Source organism: Phalaenopsis equestris, unplaced genomic scaffold (genome assembly GCF_001263595.1).
Source record: "Phalaenopsis equestris unplaced genomic scaffold, ASM126359v1 Scaffold000513, whole genome shotgun sequence".
Classification (NCBI taxonomy): Eukaryota; Viridiplantae; Streptophyta; class Magnoliopsida; order Asparagales; family Orchidaceae; genus Phalaenopsis; species Phalaenopsis equestris.
Window position 1 is genome coordinate 1,553,623 of NW_018164953.1, and position 24,493 is coordinate 1,578,115.

Consider the following 24,493-nt stretch of genomic DNA (forward strand, 5'->3'; position numbering starts at 1 on the left):
AAGAGTCATTACATATGCATACCTCGAACTATCTTTCAACATACCTTGAGTAAAGCACCAATAGGCTAGGATTGATTATCCTAAAAGGCAACAGGTTCGAGGAATCAATATCAAACACAAGGAAGCCCCTACAAAGAGGATGTAACACCCAATCTTGACAATTTTAAGGTATACCCCAAATTTTGTATCCCTCAAAATCCAACCAAAACAATTTCATAGTATTCTATACGCCAAACCGAACAATTTTATCTATAGCACTATGCATGAATTTTAAAAGAATAAGAAGATATAAAAAATGAAGATATAAGTTTAATTAAATTAATTAATCTTTTAAATATTCTCCCTAATCCCGTCACTATTCCCAGCCAACTCTCCTGCACTTAGTTATGCATGTGTTGGTTTGATTTGATCAGCGGAGGAGATTATTAGATATCATGTTTATATGCCTCATTTTGTCCTATTACCCCTCCCATCTCTTCATTTCGTTTGCCTAGAAAGTTACGCAGCTCGATACCTATAGCTGCTGAAAATAGTCACGAGGCTAACGACCCACATAGAGTTGCGACTCGCGATTTAGGGTCCTGAGGAGATTTTTGTGAGTACAAAGCCCTTTTCCACAATATTTATGACATTTATTTCCTTCTTTACACTTTCTTTTTGACATTTGTGAGCACTTTTTCGTTTCCAGTCACCATAACAAGGGGAGAGCTTGTGTTGGAGACTACAAACTTGATTTGTTGGCTACTATATTGGTTTTTAGGCGGAAATAAGCGAAGTAAAGTGGATATAAGAAAGTGGGAAGTCAAATAGGACGTATCAAAGATGAGCAAATTATGCAGAGAAGCCATCAAAGGAAAGAAAGTTATGTTTGGGGTTAAATTACAAAATAAGCTAGAATTTTATAAAATTCTAAGATGTTTACGAATTCAAAGTTCTTTACACTAGGCGGTGAGCTCAATGCGAACTTTGCAAAACTTATTGTAGAGTTATTCCGACAATTCGTGTGAAAAAATTATGTGTTAATTTAAAAAAATTAATTTTATGCAGGTTTCTAAGTAATTATGTATTGACACTATTGCATTTAGAAGTTTATGCACATTGTTGATAAATCTCTGCATAAATTATATGAATGCAAACTTTTGTCACTTACGATACCTATGATAATACTATGTAATGAAGCTAATGAACATTCTTATGAAATCATTACTTGCAAGTATTTATTTGCAATGATTCATGCACATAATATATGAAATGCCTATGATGAATGTTTATTACAAGAATTATAATTTAAAATATTGTAAGTGAGGTTATAGTTAGGCTATAACATGAATATTTGTCAGTATAAATGATTGCGAACGATGGGATTCTCGACTTCTGGTATTCAAACAGAGAGAAACTCTAGGAACCGTTGAAATCAAAAGGCGACCGAATGTAAGGAACTATTACTACCATGAGGGTTATTGATAACTTCTATGGTTGGAGGTCCCAACTATTATCAATAAGTAATATGATCTTTAAGCTCAGTGACGACCCAATAGCATGACATGACATAAAAAAGTTGAGATTGTTTTCACTATTGAGATCTTGTCAGGTTCTGAGCATGTATCCAAGACACCTTAAAGAATGATGGTTAAAGAGTTACAAAAGTTGCATAGCCAATTGCAGGAGTTATTAGAAAAGGGGTTCATTGGAACTAGCACCTCAACTTGGGGAGCTCCAGTATTATTTGTAAAGAAGGATGGGAGCTTCAAGATGTGCATCGACTACGAATTAAATAAGCTCTCTATTAAAACAGATATCTATTGTAGAGTATTGACAATATATTTAACCAGTTGAAAGGAGCCTCTATATTTTCAATGATTGAACTAAGGTCAGGATATTATCACCAGAAGATTAAAAAATAAGACATAACAAAGACGATTTTCATGACCAGATATGGGCATTATAAGTTTGTGATAATGTCATTTGAATTAACTAATGCTCCAGCAGTTTTCATGGACCCGATGAACAGGGACTTCAGACAGTTTTTGGATATTATGGTATCGTCTTTCTAAATGATATTATTGTGTATTCGAGGGATGAAGTTAGTCATACATGTCATTTACATGTTATGCTACAGGTTTTGAAAGAGAGTATACATTATACCAAATTTTTTAAATGTGAACTATGACTTAAAAGTGTGGCTTTTCTTAGGCACATTATCAATGGAGTCGGCATATATGTGAATAATAATAATGTCAAGACGGTTCTAAATTGGTCAAGATCTACTACCATGACTAAGGTCAGAAGTTTTGTAAGTTTGATTGGTTATTATAGGAGATTTTTCAAGGGGTTCTCATAGATTGTTACGTCACAATAAAGATGACTCAAAAGAAAGTAAAATTTGAATGTCAGATGGCTGTGAGGAAACTTTTCAGAAGTTGAAGACTTGCTTAATGTTTGCACCAGTTTTGGTCATTCCTTCAGGTTCTATTGGGTTTCAAATTTTTAGCGATGCATCTTTGTTAAGGAGTTTGGGTTGTGTATTTATGCAGCAAAGAAGAGTCATTACATATGCATCACCACAACTGAAAATTCATGAAAGGAATTATCCCATTAATGAGTTGGAGCTTCTGGTTGTCGTATTTTCACTCAAGATATGGAAGCACTATCTGTGTGAAGTTAAATGCAAGGTATTTATTGTCACCCGAGTTTAAATTGTACCTTTACTAGAAAAAAAATAAAGTTGGGGCAAAGGAAATGATTGCAGTTTATTAAAGATTATGATTTGGATATTCAGTACCATCAGAGAAAGGAAAATGTGGTGACAGATGCACTGAACAAGAAAGTTTCAGATAATTTGAACTATTTATTTGCTTAGCAAGAGCAATTCTTGAAAAGTTGAAGCTATTTATAGTTGATTATGGTGATAGAAGGATGGTTCAATTATATTGGTTGATGGTGCATTCAGCTTTGATGAGCAAAATTAAAGATTCTTTAGCCGAGATAGTAGTTTTCAGAAAATCCTGAAAAATGTTAAGACGGGCGATTTGAAGAGATATATGCTAGATCAAGATGGCTTATTGATATAAAGATAAGACTTATGTTCTAAATATTGATCTAAGAAACAAAATTCTGAAGAAAGCACATTTATCTAGCTATACTATGCACCCACAAGGTAATAAAATGTACCAAGATCTCAAAGAAGCATTTTGGTTGCCAGGATTGAAGAGTGTGGCATAATTTGTGGCTAAGTGTCCTTCACGTCAACCAGTGAAGTAGGAAGAAATATTCCCTCAGTACTACGCACCGTAAGCCAGTGAAGGAAGAGCATCAACATCCTGGAGGTCAGTTGCAGTCTTTACCAATTTTAAGAGTGAAAATGAGAGGGGATTGCAATAGATTTTGTGATTGGGTTGCCTAGATCACGTCAAGGTCATGATGTTATATGGGTAATCGTCAACAGATTGACAAAGGCAGCCCATTTCTTACCCATTATACAGACAGATCTAGTGGAGAGATTAACCAAATTATATGTGAATCAAATTGCCAGGTTGCAAAGAGCGTCAAAGTCTATTATATCCGACAGAGATGGTCGGTTTACTTCTAGATTGTGGAAGAAACTTCAGAAAGATTTGGGAATACGACTAATTTTCAGTACTTCATTTCACGCTCAAACAAACTGTCAGTCAAAGAGAACTATTTGGACTTTAGAGAATGTATTAAGATTATGTATTCTTGATTTTGGTGAAAGTTGGGAATCAAATATACCTTTAGTAGAATTTGCTTACAGTAATAGTCACGAGGCTAACATTGGGATGAATCCATATTATGCACTGTATGGAAGGTAGTGCAGACACCATTATGTTGGGCCAAAACAAGTGAAAGAAAGATCATCGGAGTTGATTTTGTTGATGATGCTACTGAGAAGATTAAACTAATGAGAGACAAATTAAAGACAATATAGGACAGACAAAAAAAATATTACGATGCAAAGCAAAAATCTATTGACTTTGAAGTTAAGGAGTTTGTTTTTATTAAGGTCAGTTCATTAAAGGGTGTGCAATATTTTGGAAAGACAGAAAAATTGAGCCATAAATATCTCTGTCTATAAGAGATTGTGGAGAGAACTAACCTTAATCGAGCTGCACTTTTGTTTTTAAGAACTTCAAAAAACACTTTTGTTTTCAAACCTAATCGAGCTGCAAATGTCATTGCTTCAGCAACTGCAGCTATGTGCGAGCAATTGGTCAACCATTTTTATGGAACTATGGAGAAAAGAATAAAGCTACATAAATTCCTAACAATCAACAAACTCAACGGTTTTGCATAAATTACTTTGACCACTCCAAATGCCAACAAAACGGAATAATTAGATATCAAAATGACAAATGAGTGAAAATTTGATGAACAAGCCCAAGAATAAACCTGTGTCGAAAGCCATTATCGGCCAGGTGGTTTGGAAATGAACAAAAATTAGATATCAAAATGACGGATGAGCAAAAATTTGATGACAAGTGGTAATGTCGGCTAGGTGGTTTGGAAGTAGTGATAGGAGGCTGAAATAAGTTGTGGGTTGTTGGGCAACAAAAGAATGGGTTGGAACTGCATTCACCATCAAGAAGAGGCCCTAGAACGGCAACAATAGCCAAGGGGAGGGCATGGACAGCGAGGGGCAGCGAACAGAAAGAGTTGTGAAGTACCGGAAAACAAGAGTGCTGACCCGAGCCTGCGGCAATGAGGGCGATGGCTAGAATAAAGGAAATAGCTGGCTGGGGACTACAGGAAAAAACGAGCAAGGTTGTTATACTGGGCGACTGCAGCAATTACAAAGGGTTGGATAGAAATCAAAATAGCGAGGCAAGGGATGGAACAGGGACGGCAACGAGATGGAGGGCGACAAAGAGGAGGTGGCTGGAAAGGTTTCGAAATAATCAGGTAAGGATAAATACTCAATCAAGAACGAGCTACAACCGGAGCACCACTCAATCCTCTAGAAGAAGTCACCACATAGAACGAGTTATAGTCGGAGCACATTCTCGCCCTCAGATACAGCCCTAGAAGAGAAAATAACATCATCCAAAACTGAGTTCCAAACTCTAATGCAACACATATATATGAAAGGACTAAAAAGAAATGAAATATAATATGAAAGAAAGCATAAGGAAAAAAGAGATTGTTTCGGTAGCCCGACACCCACAATATTGAATCTCGTGGTATAGTAGCAGCTATAGCCCTAGAAAGCTCCCGCATCAGAGAGAGAGAGAGAGAAACTTACATTATATTTGCAATGTATACTAACAAATAAAAATAATGCCAATATTTGACTTCCATCAAACTAAATAGCTAGCTAAAATCAAAATACATTACATTCCCTCAACTTTGCATTTCTAAACGGTATGTATTTTAAATACATCCATTTAAGACAAACAACGAAAGAAAACAAACTATAATGATTAAACTCGTGTGCTCATTACTTTCTGTGTTCTCGACGAGTGTGCACTTCCAAATTTCATCACAACATTATCAGAACAAACAAGAATTCACTGTCATTCAAGAAATACAAGAACAAACTACAAGAAGAGCGTAGTGCATCGAATAGTGAGTGCTATGTTGAATAATAAAATTTCAATTGTTTTACCTGAGACAAATAGCTGATATGAAATGCTTGAGATAAGATGAGATATCTTATGTTTGGAACTTTCATTGCAAACAATACCCTGAAAGCAAAAAAAAAGAGGTGCCATAAATATATATATAGTTTATTTTTCAAAGAATAATGATTCATTCCATCAATAAATCCACGCTTGGAATAAGGTATAACTTATTCCTTTGTCAAACGGAGATTGGATATAGGGCCAAGTTTCTCAAATTGGACCACCTCAAAGAAACTAAGAGAAAAAAAATCCCTCAGATTAACTAAGAAAAACTTGACACAATCAACAAGAAATCTTATTTCAAGAGTGCAATTTGGCGGGAACCATTTCTACTTTCCATATATTCAATGAAGATTAAAAAAAAAGTGAGCAACGGCAAATTCGTACAAGGTCCTTGACAAAGATATCAACTGCGGAGTATGGAGTAAAATCGTCTTCTAACATGTGTGGTACACGATTCTCAAACATCCTGCAAAGAAAAGATCAATGTAAAATATAATATAAGTGTTGAAATATTGGAATAGAGCAGCATATATTAATGATAGAAAGAGGGGTATATAACCCCTCTTACAAGGGACACTCATAAGGAAAAAATAAAAACAAAATAAAGGGAAATAGCGAAGCAAATAATACAACAATATGCATATTAATAATGGCTCGGAATAACCATTATTATTCTAATATTCTAACAACAAGCCATTAGGATTTTTTTTATTTATTTAATGGAAATCCTGCCTCAAAACATCAAATCACAAAACGTTATTTTGAAATGTAAATGAATTGGCAAAGGACCTTATCAAGCAAATGCATCATCAATAACAGCGAGCCAAAAACTATTGTGTGCCGAGTTTAAAGATAATAAAAAAGGCATTCTGCTTGAGTCGCTCGTGACTAACCAAAAAAAAAATAAAAAATATATAAAATAATTAAGTAACAGGCATTATCAAAACAAAAATTTAGGGATATAGACAGGTGCTACCAAAGCCTTGATGTTCAAAATGAATTGTGAATAAGAGGAATCTATGTTAGTAAAAATATGGAATAATTTACAAAATTTTAAATGATGTACTTACCATGAATAACCACTAGCATTTTTAAGAACTTCAAACAACACTTTTGTTTTCAAACCTAATCGAGCTGCAAATGCCATTGCTTCAGCAGCTGCAGCTATGTGAACCCCAGCGAGCAATTGGTTAACCATTTTTATGGAACTGTGGAGAAAAGAAAGAAACAGTATAAATTCCAAACAATCAACAAACTCAACGGTTTCGCATAAATTACTCTGACCACTCTAAATGCCAACAAAAAGGAATAATTAGATATCAAAATGACAAATGAGTGAAAATTTGATGAACAAGCCCAAGAATAAACCCCAAAAAACGGAATACCTTGCAGCACCGCATCCACCTTTCAGTATGTATAGCTTCTCACTCAAAGCTGACAAAATTGGAGAGTTATTTCAATAACATTTGTAACAAAAGACATATAAACTTGTACAAGTACTCTTTCTCACAACATTAGAAGAAGAATACTAGAATTACCTGAAAGAATTGAACCTGCGCAGTGAAAAGCTTCATCAGTGCCGGAAGCCATTATCTGTAAGGAGATTGTAATAAAAAGAACAGCTTGAATCTTTCAGTATAATTTAATAAACAAATAAAACATGCGAGTGCAAAAGTAAATCATGTTAACACCGCAAATAAGATAATAAATGAATGTAGCTTGCTCCTCATTGACAATAAAAATGAAGTACAGTAAATTCTCACTGTAAGCGTTCCCCCTTCTGCCCTTGTGACGCCACCAGATACGGGAGCATCTACTAATTTTAAAGCCCTCTTTTCATCTGCAATGAATTTTATTCAGTAAAAAATACTGAAGCAAAGAGGAAAACTCAATAAAATAATTAATAAATGAGACAGAACGTAATTAGAATTACAAATTAGTACCTATATTTTATAAAACCAAAGAAAATACATGTGAATATTAAATGACAATGAATGATAAAGCCCAAGAAGAGTAGCATGCCTACTACGATATCCGTCACAAAATACTTTAGATATCATATATTTGGGCAAATCACCTCTGGCTACCCAACGAGTCAAGTTGTATCTTTAACCCAGCAAGGCGCAGTGGAGGAGGATAGCGACAAAGAGACAACTGAAAAATAGGGTGAGGTGTATTATATTCCGCAGGAAGAACGTGAGATGCTCATGGTTCTACGGGTCCTACAAATTGAGGAAACGAGAGATCCGTAATGGCTTCGTCACAGCATATTCTACACACACTGAACTATAAACGGGAAGGTATGCAGCCTCATCATCGATGGAAAGAGCAGCAAGAATATGACATCTACGCAAATAGTAGGGAAATTGAGTCTCACTGCTCAGAGGCACTCCCAACCGTCTTCTTTAACGTGGCTGAAGAAGAACAGGATCAGCATTGACCGGAAGTGCCTAATGGAGTTTTCAATTGAAAGTAAGTTGCAAGATCAGTTGTGGTGTGGTGTGGTACCCATGGATGTCTATCATTTGTTGCTAGGGAGACCGTGACAATTTGACCGTAGGAATCGACACGACAAATTTAGAAATGCCAACTCCTTCACCAAGAAGGGGAAGTGCATTGTTATTCTCCCTTCGACAAAGCCCGAGATCACATGCACCCTTGCCAGTAGAGTAGCATCGATGGGACCAATTTTAGTGATACGGAGGATTATAGGACTGAGACATCGACTCCAGAAATGGGACAATCACGACAGAGAATATTTCAGGATATCACAGTTGATAATTTGCCACCATGCCATCACTGTTCAGAGAGGTTCAGACTACCAGCATTTCATATCAGATTGAACCGACCGTGAATTGCTTCGGAAAGATTTAGCAATATATGCAAGATAAGCCAACTCATTTTAGTTCGATAGTAAACCCTGAGGAGAGCGGATAGATATGGATGTATGCTTGCAAGTGAAGGAAAATCTTCAAGTGTATTGAGAGACGGTGCGGTAGCTGGTGGGATCCAGATGTTTTTCAGACCGCAGTCAAGGAGCCTTCAGCCACGAGAAGTTACAACAGCTCCATCACCGCCAATGGGACGACAAAAGAGTTGACAAATGAGGTTGAAGCTCTTCCAACCCAGAGAGACTAACGAGAGCTGCAGGGATAGAATCAGGCTTTCGTTCAGCACGAGGTTGTCGGCTCAGCAAGAAGGCTGAACCGGCCAGCCCTAATTAGGGTTGGGAGGGTTGTCGCCTCCTCCTTCCCCGCCTGTCCTCTCTCCTAGTTATCTTAATTTATTATAAATATGTTTTCATTTGGTCTTAAGGTGCAGATTTGGTGATATTTTTGTTTGGATAGCCGCCAGCATACCTTTTCTCTATCTAAGGTCTGTAACTCGTCCCGAGATGGTGTGTATCTTTCCCTTTTCCGCTTGCTACCGCTACTTCAGCAACGCTACGGTTACCTCTCCACCCTCCCTTCTTCTCAGCCCTTCTTCACATCAACCCTCTCTGTTGCTGCCCTCACACAGGAATCTAGCCCCCATCCATCTAGCTGCAATCCTTCCAACCGCAAATGCTCTAACCCTTTCCCCTCCTAGTTTCATTTTTCCTCTCTACCACTAGAGACTCCCAACCTCGCTTGCCCTCCACTTTCCACTCTTGTTGTCGTGACTGTTACTGCAGCAATTTCTGCCCAGGTGCAACCTCCTCAGGTTGTAGCCATCCCCCGATCGCCCACCAAACCTTCTTCCAGTTTGGTCCTTAATATCTGCAGCACCAACATCTTTGAATACATTTAGTTGTGATTGTTTGTGTGTGTTATTGTATTTTCCTTTTTTAGTGTGTTGGTTTTAATCATTTATCTAAAGTGAGCAATAATATTTGTTTTTCGAGTGTTTTTTGGGTTAACTATCATGTTGAATATCTCATATGACTCATAAGGCCTCTATTAAATATCTTCATCAGCACCTTTAAAAATTGTTGGGATATGTGCGACTACTAGAATAGGAGAATCAAAATCAATATGATTGCTTATAGATGATGTATGATGTGGTGACTAGTTTAGTGGGGCTAGTAGAAGCAGGCACATCAAGCTCTAGTTCCATAAGAAAATCTAAAATTAGCTCTAAATTTTGAGTATTTGTTCTGCAGACTTGATCTCATGAACGAGAAGCAATATCTGGTGAAATTTGAAAACAAGCAATCATATTGTTTCTCTAGCCAAAAAATTCTTTGAATGTTTGAAAGCACATCCCACCTTAGAAAACCTTTTATGTTGCGGGACTTCACATCTGATGATTTTATGGTAGAAAATCGTATTTCTATTGTTCATGTCTATTGTAACCTAGATCCAAGTTTCTTTTTCGAGTGGAAATGGTTGACGTTTCTACTTCTCCTAGCTCATTAGGGTTGATCACTTCAACTATCACTAAAATAATTCCCTGCAAATTCTTAAAGTGCCCCAAACTATTACCATTGGTGAATAAAATGATGAATAATTATCAAAACAAGATCCGATCATAGCATTCAGAGTGTCAATTCACAAGTGGATAAAGGATTTCATCTTCTTTATATCAAAAAGTGTAAAAATCAAAAGAAAATTTATTTTCGCTCCCCCTTTTTATTAGGATTCATGTTGAATGACCCAAATAAAAAATTTGTATTTTATTCTACCTGATTGTACTTCTCTTTATTCAATATTATTTCTAGGAAAATGCCATTGATGTAGGAATTTCATTATCTAGATGACATATTTACATCAAAAAAAAAAACTAGTGGTAATAAAGGTGGGATGTAATCATTTGTGTGTGATACCATAGTTAACCCAAATAACAATAAACAAATAAATATTATTACTGAAAAAGTCAATAAAAAGATACAACCAACACACGGAAAAAGAAAATAGCAACAGACGATACACAAACCGCAACTAGGATGTATTGAAGGCGATGGTGGTGGCGTTGGAGGTTCGGAAAGCTGACGGCAATGTGGGAAGGTGGAGCGAGTAGGTGGTACATCAGAGTAGCAGGGGATGTTCGCTGCCCAAAATGATAGCAAGTTGATAGGTGGGCTGGGCAGCAGAGAAACAACGATCTGAAGCGGTGTTGGGTGTCAAGAACAACAGCTAAGCTGTAGGCTGGGGGTTCTTGGTGACTGGGACAGCAGATATTGGGCAGGTAGGCAGTGCAAGAGGCTTAGGACAACGGCAAAGTGGCAAGGAAGTGGTTCAAGAGGGCAGGAACAACAACAAAACAGCCAGGAACGCTATTTAGGGAGGCGGGGATGAGCAAGAATAATAGTGACAGCGGCGAAGAATGCAGGTCATACATCCTCTGAACATTTGTCGATGGGTACAGTGTTGATCTTATTTTAATACCCAAATGACTCTACCTAGTCTTCCAAAAGTGACGCCAAAAGAATCTCATCTTTTAAATGTTTGGCCTCCCTGAGTATAGGGGCAACTCAGGAAGTAGACTACATATCTGAAAAGTTTGAGATTATCTTATATGGGTTTTCCATGTGTCTGGTGTAAGTACCTATAACTAAGAACCATCTTAGGCAACCACTATTAATTTTGTTGGAAATACTCTCATGGGCTCAGCTTAAACTACGTGCATCTCTCCCTCATTAGTTGAAAGATGATATTCCTCTATGCCCTCATCTTCTTCAATATCTATTGTGTCATTGTTCATTTCTTCAACCTCCCTCTGCTCAATAAATTGTACCTTTATTTGACCAATCTAATGAAAGATGATATTCCTATCTATTGTAGCCTCTCTTGGTCTCTTTCTCTCTTTACAAGAATTTTGATTCTCTCTTCAAAGATGTAAAGAAGAAAAAATCTCTCACTTCTCTCCCTCTCTAACAACTCTTAGGAGAAATCACACTTAGACTCACCACACTAAACAGTACACACAGTACACACAATGGAACACTCACAATGGAACACTCTAGAAGACTCAATGGCACACTGGCTCCCCTTTTTCTGATCAATTTTCGCTCTAAATAAAATATAATGTCAGTTTTCCAAGAGTTGTATCCAATAACTCTTCAAAAAGTGTCCAAATTCATCGAATCTTCTAGAAATTCGCCTAACACCGTCATTGGCGACGTCTATGCCCATGGTCCGAATTAATTTATGTGCTCTCTATAAATGGCGCCATCCGCGCCCCCGCTGTTCTGGACTCCTCCGTCATGTTGGCACCGTCGGCGCTGAGTTTTTCTTCCAAAACACCATTTTGATTCCAAATTCCATACTTTTTGCTTTCTTTTTGCTTCAAGTGCTAAAAATCATCAACCTGCAATAAAACATAAAAATATCTTCCTTTAAAGCGCAATATCACCAAAAATGAGTTTAAAATATAGGTCTAAAAATGCATATATTTTTTGTGCATCAGGTACCTAATAGAACTAAGGACTAGGACATGAAAAACAAAAAACCTACCCCGTGAGACTAGAGGTAGTACCTTAGATTGAAGTAAACCATTGTTACTAAGGGAGACATTGCACGCTACCACGAAACTATGAATCCTCCATGCTCCGACATTTAATGGGGATTCCTGGTTATAAGGCTGGTCATAGTCGACGGATACCAATATTTCTAGGTCGACAGAAAGCCATGGGCATCTTGACCAAGGATGTTATTCCCAAAGTCTAGGTTTGTTTGCCTATATAATTTCTTATAAAGTCTAGGGTTTCACTTCTTATCTAGAAATCCTTTCCTGCTTGATTCTATCCTTAGCTTATGGTTTTTGACCATTCTTATCAATCAAATCCAATATCCCTTATTTATCCTTTTATATTATCTGATCAATACAAACTCAAGGCTAAACCCCTTTCATCAAATCTTTCTTATATCCCAAGCCTTTTCCATGACATGTCATCGGATTGTAAGTCCCATCTCTTGAAGCTTAATTCTTCCAATTTAGGCTCTCCTATTATGAAACCACGATCCTTGACAATTCGACTTATCATATTAATTGAGAGGTTTTTTTTCTTTAGGACTTACGGTTGCCTGTTTGAAAAAGCAGAAGATATTCAAAAAAAAATTTAGTTGCCTGTATGAAAATCAAAAAAAGCGATGGAATTTTCGTTGGAGATACGATTGGGTATTGGTGAATGCAAGAAACGCTAAAATAGGAGGACTAGAGTTAGACTAGCTCTGATACCAAATGATATTGGAGTTAACCCAAATAATAATAAGTAAAAAAATATTATTACTAGAAAAGCGAATAGTCAGTTGCAACTAATAAAAAAATAGAAAATAGCATCAGACACGACATAAACTACAACTAGAGTATATCGACGGTGGTGGTGATGGTTGTGGGAATCTGTAAAGCTGACGACAAGATGGGAAGGTGGAGTAGGTGGGTCGTACATCAAAAAAGCAGAAGATATTTGCTATATGGGACGACGGTAAATGAATAGGTGGGCTGGACAGCGCAGGAACAATGATCTGACGTGTTGTTGGACAGTTAGAACAGCAGCTAGGCTGCGGGGAGGGCGTTCTGGGTGGCTGGGATAACATATATGTGGTAGGGAGGCAGTATCGGAGACCAAGGACACCAGCTAGGTGGCACGAAAGTGGATTGGGAGGGCTGGAACAGCAGCAAAATAGCCAAGAACGGTTGTTTGGGGCGCCGGAAGCAAGTGGGAATGATGGCAGCAGCATAGAAGAATACGTTGGATTGCGGGAAAGCAAAAGGAGGGCTATCTCGGGGATGTGGCTGCGAAGAATAAGGTTTGACAGCGAGAATCTGAAGGAAGAACAACAAAAGGTTGTTTTCGGGGCAGCTGCAGCGAAGAGGAATGTGTGGTAGCAAAACGGGAGAGATACGGAAGAGTTGAGGAAGGATAAATATCCCCTCGAAAAAGAGATACAGTCAGAGGACCACTCGAACCTTGGAAGACAATCACAACCTGGAAACACGATATAGCCAGAGCACCACTCATCCTTGAATACAACCCAAGAAGGTAAAACAGGGAACATCGGCAGCTACTTTGACAGAAAGACAAGCCAAAACTGAAAAACCTAAACCACAAAAAGCAAATATACAGCCCTAGGGTAAATAAAAGTGGGCCCCTCTCACAAGGAGCGGGTAAATCCGTGTATGGAATGTCGGCCGACCCTCAAAAACTCAGTATGAACCAATCCATGTTGCCTATGCTTTCGTACGCATGGTCTAGACGAGGGAGCGTTCACAAGACAGTAGCTGAAATCGTGGCACTGTAGCAAGGATCATGCAAAAGCTCCATGCGGAAAGCTCTTGCATCAGTGTGCCCCTTAAGCTTGGAAGTTCGAATGAGCCTTAAAGCATCTATAATATTTGTGCTTAAAGATTTTGCAAGAGAAATAACAATAAGAGATTGAAGGAGGGTATTGAAGCCACATTTCCATCGGATCGTCGAGCCATCCATGATCCCGAGCAGATATCCTTTACAGAAAGCCGTCTGGGACACATTGCAGCAGATTTTTTTACCTTTTTGGTTTCTTTCCTTTTTTTTTTATTTCATTATTTTCGATTAGGTGATTTTTATATAGGGGGCATTCCGATTTTTTTGAATTTAGCTTAAATGTATGTATTTTACATATTAATCTCTAATTTATTGTTCTGTGGAATGTTGTAGCTTCTTCCTTTGTAAGTAGTGTTTATGTACCTTGCCTAAGAACTGGTGGCAGATCTCCCTCATCGTCTGCACCTCGTCATTTTGCCTATCGCTTGTTGGTCGAGTAGCAATCGACCTTGTTGCCACCTGATGATTGCCTTTGGTTTGTTGCTCAACCACCGTTCACGCCAAATTTCAGCAGTCATCCATCCTCCCACTCCCTTTTGTATTCTATAACACCTTCTAGGAGCCCTGGAACGGTGTCAGAGATGTATTTAAATTCTACCTTATACTAATATACATAAAAAATAACTAATTCACACCTCAATTTCAAGTTTAATGACCCCAATTAAACAAAATATTTGGCCATAATTAGCGTAGATCAACGGTCATACCAATATCCCCTTATAAAGGTTTACTAAAAATAAAAGCTAAGGAGAATAAAATAGATCCATTGAAATAATATAAATGAAATCAAAGAAATGCAATACAAACAAGAGTATTAGGTGCTTCTTGAGAAGAATCAAAATGAAAAAACCATTTAACTATTCACAATACATAATCACTAACATAGTATAATCACAAAGAGAAGATTCTGGCATACTCTGCTTCTCTAAATAAATTAAATTGATATAGCAATTAATGTTCAAAATATCGGATCGAACAATGAATCTATAGAGGGAGAATCAAGCTTCAAAGGTTCAACCGGTGTTGAACCGAAAGTTGAATCGGATGATGCAATAAATAATAAATTTATTTAAATATGACAAATGATGAAGTATATATAGTTTTAAAAAACATTATAAAACATAAATTAAACACACAATATTTAAGTGACTAACCATTTCTTTTGAAACATTCATTATCTTTTTAAAATCTAAGGAGTGGAAGGCAAGAAAACTAGCAACGTGCAACCAAAAAGCAAGCAATGAGCAGCCAGCAAAGTGGTTCAAAATCACAATCAAGCTAGACGGAAGCTGCAAGCCTCATGGGAGCTAATCTGGATATGTTTTTTCAGTCACCTTTGTTAGTATAGTAGGAATCTAAGATTATTAATTTTTATATTTATTTATATAAATATTTTTTAAAATAATTTGACACTAGACTAAATATGGTTAAACCAGGAAAGAAAGGTGATTGATTCACCAGTTTCAACGATCAAATCAACGGTTCAAATGTTTCTGGCCGTTTTGATATTTGGGGTGGTTATTTTATATGAATTGGACTGGATTCACGGCTGGTTTACAGCCAAACCAATAGAACCAGGCAGTCCGGTCCGATCCAATTTTCAAAACCATGATGACAATGGTTGAAGAGCCAAACAAGTATAAATATTCCATGAAGTTGCAAAAAATCTTCAAAATGGGGTGGCACAACAAAACTTTTCCCATGAAAGAAACAGTGAGTGGACTAGTAAGCTCAATGATATCACCTTTAATGAAACAAAAGTAGATTTCCTTGAAGAAGTGAGGAAGATGTGCCCAAAGTTCACTAGAGAAGACATCATTGAGCCCAGCAACATGAAGAAGAATAATGTCATAAACGGAAGTTCGTTATAAATCAAACAATGTTTTCAATAGCATGTGAAGGAATAAGTTGTGGTGAGAGCTTGCTGAAGAGGAATCAACAAGGTTGTGATGTGCAAGGATGACACGATGTATGAGTAATACTGCTTTAGGGATCCTATAAGGAGTGTGCTAATTGAAACAGGTGTTGCGGATGTTTTTGGGTCGGTGACTAAGGGTACACGAGAAGGATTTGAAAGGGGAAATGTAGTGGTTTGCTGTCCGGAGAGATAAGAAAAAAGAAACAAGGAGACTACTGCTCAACGAGATTGGAAAGGGTATGTTGAGTTGTTCCAATAATAAGAGAAACAAAATTAATAATAAGTACCAATAGATAATGAAGTGCTTATCATTGTAGATCAAGCGAGGGCAAATCATATTCCAAATTCTAAGTGCAGACTTGATCTAGTGAAGAAGAATCATCCACCAAAAGGTTAGGAGGTAGCATTTGAACATTTGCTTGTACCTTTTGGGACAGATAGATATTCTCAACTCTTAATGGGCTTCGAAACAATCTAAAAAAATTACACATAAATCTTTCTCATAAATGTAAGTAGGATGGGATTGCGGGCTCCAAAAAATTCGATGCCTCGGCCTCCCTTGAAAAGAAAATGAAAATAATGAGAGTGAGATGAGGGATTATACCGTGAGATTTCGGGTTAGATTTTCAAAAGGCATATGAGATAATAAATAAGACACTACCGGAAATTTCACCCATTTTGTTAGGGCTTTCAGATCTAAGATTTGAGGTTTCCCATAGGTGCAAGCTCTTATGGTTAATTACGCATCCTAATTACAAGAGAATATTTTCGATTAAGGTTGGTCATTAGGTACTAAATACATAAATTTAGACTACAGTAATGACAAATTTAAGATTTTTTAAATAAAGAAAGTATCACTATGAGCTTAGAGAAAATTGTAGGGGAAATTGTGACAAACACGATCAAGAACCTATGCTTCCACATCTCAGGCTATCATGGTCCCTGATCTACTTTAGTCAAAAGAAGTAGCCGACCCAACATGAACAAAATTATTTTGTCAGAAGCCATGGATTGCTTCATTCAAGAGAATGTTGTAAACCTGGGGTGAAAGTTTATCTAACGGGGCAAATCTAAATCGACCTTAGTTTATGGAGAGCTTAGTGATCTATTAGGTATATTCTATGATTCACAACTCAAAATGACAAAATACAATTGGGGAACATATGGGTTTAAGTGAATCGTCCATTTTTCTTACATCTTTCTCCTAATCTCGATTTATGTGTAATTGCCTCACATGTAAAGACCTGACATATTGTGCGTCTTTTCGAAATAATCTCGACATACCAGAAGTGCAATCAGTTTTATGAACGGGTGGCAATTTGGCTGGCTTCAAGAACAATCGAAGCGATTTGAACTTGGGTTGAGAGCACAACATTATCATTTCATCATTCTCATCCCACCCAATCGATTCAACTCAAGGATCATATATAAAGGCCAACAGGGAAGCCTTCAAATTCAACCCTCTATTGACATCCATAAAACAAGGTGCCAATCTATATCCCATTTTCAAAATGAGAGAATGAGAAATAACATGTAATTTTACCAAAACTCTAGAAAGACATAGAAAGATGAACAGTAGCAACATCCACTAATAAAAGTTTTATTTTCCAACATAAAATCTAAGGAATATAAAATTTAGGTAATTTTGTCTCATAAATTGTTCCTAAGAGCAATTTGCACCGCATTTGTATTTTACACCTCAAGTCATGTTTGGTTCAAAAAGAAAGCAAAAATGGCTTAAATAGCATCGCGTCCTTCTGTTACACCTTTAGTTAGATTTTTTTCATTTTTGTCGCATAACTTTGGTCCATAGATTATTACAACAGTTTATTGATAGACTTCAACAAAACTTATGTGTAAACACTAGTGAAAGGGATTGGACAACATGCTAGGCCTTCCAACAATGCCAGGGCATATACAGGTAGTTTCTAAGGCACCGAGGCAGAAATTAAGACTCTTACCATGTCAAGAAAAACATATATGGGCGATACATATGCTACCCAGACAAGAATTTCCATGCCCACCACATTAAGAAAGAGATGTATAGACATTGTGAGGGATTGCTACATAAAAAAAAAACACAAAATGGAATAATATAGTCTTTCTGACGCATCAAGAAAGATGCACGAAGGTAACATTAGAGAAGGCTCCATATACTATGTTCAACATTTGCGGTGCATTTAAAATATAGAAGAGAGGGTTTGAAGAGAGAAAGAGAAAAGGACAGAAGATCAAGAGATAGTAGAGAAGAGGAATAGAAAGAATGTCAAGCGGGTGAGGAGAAAGGAAGAGGAATCTTAGGGGAAAAAAAAGAAATTTGTGCATGCCTTGAACCACCCGTAACCATTATGTGATAAGAGATAAAGGAGAGAGCAAAAGATTAGGTAAAATAGACTAATGATAAAGAGTTAAATGTCGAACAAAACTAAAAAATTTTATATTTAAAATTTGGGACCAGAAATAGAAGTTAGAAAAACATGAACCAACCTAAAATATAAAACAACCAGATTACACGTGAAAATTCCTACCAGAAATGCAGAAATAAGCCATAGTCTGCCATAAAGCCTCCATCAAAAAATTGATTTCAAGACAAATTGAGATTTCTTTTTAGGCATTTCTTTTCAACTACCTCTTCCACCAGAATTCCAAATACAAAATACCACAGCTCCAGCAAACCTTCAGGCATAGCGCCTCTTCCACCAGAATCCCAAATACAAAATACAACAGTTTAATCAAACATTCAAGATTAGCAGCTTGCAGTTAAGGCCAGCAGTGTGCAGCTATAATGATGTGAACATCTAACATAACCAAGAAATAGTTCCATCCGCCTACCAGTAATACTTTCTTATGGATCTCATATGAATAAAGAAAAATTTTAAAAACAAATTTTCGGGATGCCCAGGAAAAATGGAGATAAATCAAACTTTTAGAGAGCTTAAATCAGGATAACATGTACCTTTTAATCTCTTTTCAAGGCGACTGACAAAATCAGGTGATAATGTAGAAGAAAGAACTATTGTGGCCCCATCTGGAAGAGCTGACATAAACCAAAAAAAAGGAGTCAATCATTTAATTTCAAAAAATAAAAATGAAATGTGAGAGTTACCAGACACTGAGCCAGATTCTCCATATAAAACACTTTCAGCTTGAGATTCATTGGCGACCATGATAATCAGAACTTCAGCATCTAGATAAATTTGTTAATGTTTTGTAAGAATGGTTAACAAAGGAGAGAAATATCATCAACATAAGAAAGATAAATTCCAATAGGTAATCTGGTCAGATATACTAATGCAAATACACCAGATAACTCAATGATTTTGTTGTATCAAGGGTTCATAAAAATTTGGATCACAATAAACACCACATGACATTAAGAAGCAAAACAGCCATACACCAACATATCATTTCAAATACAACTTACTTAAAGGTGAAGTTTACAAGGGCTTTGCCTGTTTTAAAATTCAAAAAGCACACTGAACCCACGGGATCTGGTCATCACACAAAAAGTTCAACCACCATATATCACTGTTTCTACGCTCAACATAAGCAACCAGAAAACTACTAAAAAATAAAAATAAGAAGAAATATAAAAAATAGGTATTATAGAAAAAAAAAAAAAAGGCATATCAGTGTTTGGGTCAACAATCTAATCTAACCCACAAACTAAAACATCTTCACCAATTTCTGGCACTTGCGTTGAGAATTTTAGGCCACTTGGCTTTCTTATTACTCGTCACATAAAGAATTTAGAATAAGAAAATGTTTTGGAGAAAACCATAAAGCATGGGTGTTAAATACGGTGAAACTATAAGATAGACAATATTATTTTCTACATGAATACTTCGTTATCTATGACATTAGAAAAAAGGACTGATTTGGCATCGAAGTGGAAGTATTATGACTAAATGTATTATGACTAAATCAATAAGACAAATATATTTCCTGGTCGGAATTAGGCTCACTAAATTCAATCAAAAAATTTTACACTTTAATATATGTTTTAAATGAAGCAATGCCCAAAATATTTACAATATTTCAATGGAAGGTCTAGAAAATAATGTCAATTCTAAATTACGCTGGTTTCAGCTGCCTCCATTTTCAAAGTTGGAGACAAAATCAAACAGCTCAAAACATTCATTCGATATTTTATATTCTGCATTCTAGTTTAGGCATTGCAATTTGTTACTTCATAATCAAGCAATTTTGCAAAATTAGATAGTAAATAAACAAGACAAAATTACAAATAAGGTATCTTTCTACATCCACGACCATCCAAAATTCCATCTCCACCCCTACAAATTATAATCATCAAAAGCCTTAAAATAAACCCTAGATCATTGGCAATACTTCTCCACTGTTCTTGTCCTTCGATTTTTTCACGAATCCAATGGGAAGGATAAATGGTTTCTTACAGGCATTCCTAGTGATGAAATGCTCTCAATTGAATTATTAGGTTGACCTTTCGACATATTGATACAGTATTGTAGTGACATCCATATGGTTTCTTAAGCCCATCTATCATTATAGTTCAGTAGTCGTAGCTTTCCTTATTGCTACTGTTGTAGCGGCATGCTTCAACACTTTCTTGTTGCATTTCCTACTCTACGCCTATCCTTATGGTGTGCATATTCTACTGGTTTTGTCCACGGCTCCCTTTGTGCCTTTCCTATAGTTGTGAGAAAGGTTCCATTTAATTCCCACGTAAAGAATTGGATTTGAGTTGTTTTTAAATTGAGTGGAAATATGATGATTACAAATTTTAGCTCGCAGTCCACTCTTATGCACACGTTGAATGCATGATCCTTCAAGTGCGCCATAAGTTTAACTACATAATTTTGAGGGAAGTCATCTGTATAAATCAGCCTAAAGCCTAGATTTTATTTACTTTGGTGATTTATTTTATTGTTCTAATTTCCCCTGAATACTTTGGTATTGGCTTTGCAAGAGTTCTTAATTTTGTTCAAATTAAGTATGATTGAAATTTAATTATGATAAAAAAATTTGACTAGCTGATTTTTTCTGATTCGAGTATCTCATTAGCTTCTTCAAATTTAATAGATTGTTGCATTGTAGTTTTGGTTTAAATTCCCACAATATTGGTGAAAATAGGCTTTAGCTTTCATTGTATTTGAGCTTGGAAAGATTCATTTTGCTTAGAAGTCAATGATTTAGTTTGGATCAAATAGTCAGGAATAAATGAATGCTCCAATAGGCACAAAGTAAGACCTGTAGTCAGAATATAGGTATAATTGATATCCTCATTTTCATAAAATTAATATTCATTGCGTTAGTTGGAATTTTCCCACTTAATATGAATTTTATGGTAGAAATGTAGACTTCCAAAAAATAATATGATTCATAGTGTGACCCTTCCAGGCTTAAACCCAAGAGGAAGCTGGACCGGTTTGGCCAATCCAATGAAAGACCAATTCAGGTTTTCCCATCCTTAAGAGCCACTGGCCCTTCAAGCCCTATTTGCCATGCTTAGTAGTTGAATTAGGGTTACTTTCATTTTCTTATTAAAATTTATAAATATGTAGTGATGAAACCTGTTGAAAACTCTTGGTTTCGGTTTCATATTATTAGATATTGATTTCTTCGATTTTCTCCTATTTGCAGAGCTGTGTCATCTTCTTTTTCGAGAGATGTAGTTGTTACTTGATCCACAGAAGAAAGCAAGTGCCGGACCCAAATCCTTTCATTTTCAGATTTTCCTCTCCTTATTATCTTATAAAAACCCTCAATCTCTCTGTTAATCCTTATTCAAAGTTCTGCACAAAATCAACGGGATTCTCAGGAAATGGAGAACTGCCATCCCCCAATTTGATAGTCTTGAATAACTCATTCAAGACCTCTCAAAAAACAAGAGTTCCAACATTGCTTTAGTACAATGTTACGCCAGCGCCTAAAAACAATGTAGTATTTTATGTGTATAAAAACAATTTAATCTCTTATTAGTTATTATTGTGAGGTATAAATAGCTCTTAATATACTTAGGTTTAGGTTATGCATTAATTTTTTATCTTTAATCTTAGGCTTAGGGTTTGGGAGAGATCGCCCTCCAAGTACTCAAATCTCAAAAATAACAATGCAATCATGTTATTGTACTTTCATCTAAGTCATCCAAGTGTTCTATATCTTAAAAAATTGTTTCCAATTTTTTTTGTCAATAAAAATTCAAAAAATCTTCAATATGAAATTTGGTAGTTGTTTAAACACAATCGGAGTTATTAGCTTAGTCATTAGTATGAATCTTCACAATTTATTATGTTAACAATAACAAGTTTTTATCCCACTAAATCAAGTCAACTACATGAATCCTTTTCTCCATCGTGTCCTATTCAGTGTCATATTTTCATTTAATTCTACTAAATTATGATCATTTTTTATCTAAATTATGATCATTTTTTATACAATATGCCCAAGTCTTTTAAGAACAACCTCTACATTTCTTACATAAGTCAAATCAAAAACAACTATTCTTCGAACTGGCTCACCAGATGGTCAGCGTTTAATGCGCCCAAATCATCTAAAACTATGCTTCTCTTTTATAGGCCAAAATTTTGTCATAAAGCATTGCATGTCTCACCCCCATCTTATAAAATTTTCCTTTACATCTAAGCAATATTTTTTGTATCACACAATAGGCCTGATGCATTCCTCCACTTCAACTGTACAACTTGAATTCTACTAATAACAATAATAACAACCCCATCTATAATCACCATCACTTTAAGCATTAGAGCGGAGACATTTAAAATATTCACTCCTTCTAATAACTTGATCACCCATTGTTACAGCCACACCACTATATCTACTACTACTAAATTTTACATTTCACGTATTCAGTTTTAGATCTACTCAAATAAAAGTCTTTAGGCTCTAAAGTCGAACTCCATATTTCAAGTTCTTTCAAAACTTTTTCTCTAGTTTTATCCATAAAAAAAAATATCATTAGCAAAAAGCATAGACCAAAGTACATCATCCATTAAATGCCAAGCAAGAACATCCATAACTAAAGCAAAAAGATATGGGGTTAAAGTCGAACCCTAATGTAATTCAACTAAAATTGGAAATACTTGATCAATTCTCCTTATGTTTGAACACAAGAAACAACTCTGGTATACATATCTTTGATGACTTAAATATAAATCATATCAGCATCTTTCTTTTCTAGAACTCTCCAAAATACTTTTCATAGAACTTTATCATTATCTTTTTTCTGAAACAACAACGTTCATATGTAGATTCGCCTTATTTGCTTTATAATTCTCCATCAAACCTCTCAATAATTGTATAACTTTCATAATAGACTTGCCCGGCATAAATCCAAATCGATTTTGATAAATCTCCGTATCATGTCATAACGTAAATTGAATTACTCTCTCCCATTGTTTTAATGTAAAACATATTAACTCAATTCCTATATAACTTGCACCCTTTTGTACATCCTCATCATTTTAAAAATAAAAATGAAAAATGCTTTGTAACCCTTCCTCAAGCATCTTCTTAGTTTTAAAAAAAAATATAAAAATATTTAGTAAGCCAAAAAATTCTCAATTTTCGTAAACATTTTCATACTTCTGTTGGAAAACTATGAGGTCCTACCGATTTTCCGCACTAAATTTTCTTTAAATCATCCTCAATTTTTATTTTACTGATGCAACGATAAAAATAAAAAAAATAAAATTATTAAAGATATTAAGATCATTAATATCAATCATATTTTAATAATCTTCATTAAAATGTTTATCAAAATATCTCACCCACCTATGTTCAATATCCTCGTATAAGAAAATTTTTTTTTTTATTTTCATCCTTAAAAAACTTTATTTGAACTAAATATTTACTTCTTTTCTCTTTGTTCGGCTAGTTTATACATATATCTTTCACCCTATTTAATATTTATTCTAATATAAAGATCACTAAAAATAGAACTTTTAACATTACAAATTATTCTCTTAAATTCTCTACCATAAATCTTATATTTCTTCTAATTCTCTAAATTTCAACATACAAACAAAATTTTATAACAAAATTTTATATATTTTATCTTATCTCGCACATTTTTATTCCATCCCCCAACTATTTGTTTGAAAATTTTCCTTGTGAATTTTTAAGTACATCTTTCGTAACTTGCTTAATGGTATTTGCTATTTTATCCCACATAGTATTAACTTTTTCATTCACATCTCAAACTTTAAGATTTTGAAATTTGTTCATCAAAAAATTTTATGTCTTTTAAGCGCCCACACCTAATTCTATGATAATATTTCATTCTAGTTTTCATCTTTCAACTGTTCATCAAAAAAATCAAAACTAATAATCCATTATGAGTACTTAAATTTTCACTTGAAATGACCTAAGAGTCTTTACAATCTGGACGATCTATTAATCTCATAAGTAAATAATCAATTTGAATTTTATTAGATCCATTCTTATAAGTGATATGACTTAGATTCAAGTGATTAAAGATATATACACTCGAGTTGTTACTTGTGTTCAAACAAAAGGAGGATTAACCAAGTATTTTCATATTTCAGGTGGATTACATCAGGGATTGACTTTAAGCCCATATCATTTTGCTTTAGTTATGGATACTCTTACTGGACATTTACGGGATGATGTACCTTCGTGTATGTTTTTCGC

The 24,493-nt window shown here is 35.5% G+C and overlaps 1 protein-coding gene across 1 annotated transcript in view; it reads right to left on the bottom strand.

The window, feature by feature from the left end:
• Positions 1-24,493, bottom strand: part of LOC110028552 — a 187,969-nt gene that overhangs the window by 130,550 nt on the left and 32,926 nt on the right. The window contains exons 14-21 of the mRNA XM_020730450.1: positions 18,948-19,028; positions 18,798-18,878; positions 7,403-7,479; positions 7,178-7,232; positions 7,025-7,073; positions 6,710-6,847; positions 6,024-6,105; positions 5,621-5,699 (exon numbers count right to left, since the gene is read on the bottom strand). Coding sequence (XP_020586109.1) covers positions 5,621-5,699; positions 6,024-6,105; positions 6,710-6,847; positions 7,025-7,073; positions 7,178-7,232; positions 7,403-7,479; positions 18,798-18,878; positions 18,948-19,028 — 642 coding nt within the window. The remainder of the gene's footprint in view (positions 1-5,620; positions 5,700-6,023; positions 6,106-6,709; positions 6,848-7,024; positions 7,074-7,177; positions 7,233-7,402; positions 7,480-18,797; positions 18,879-18,947; positions 19,029-24,493) is intronic.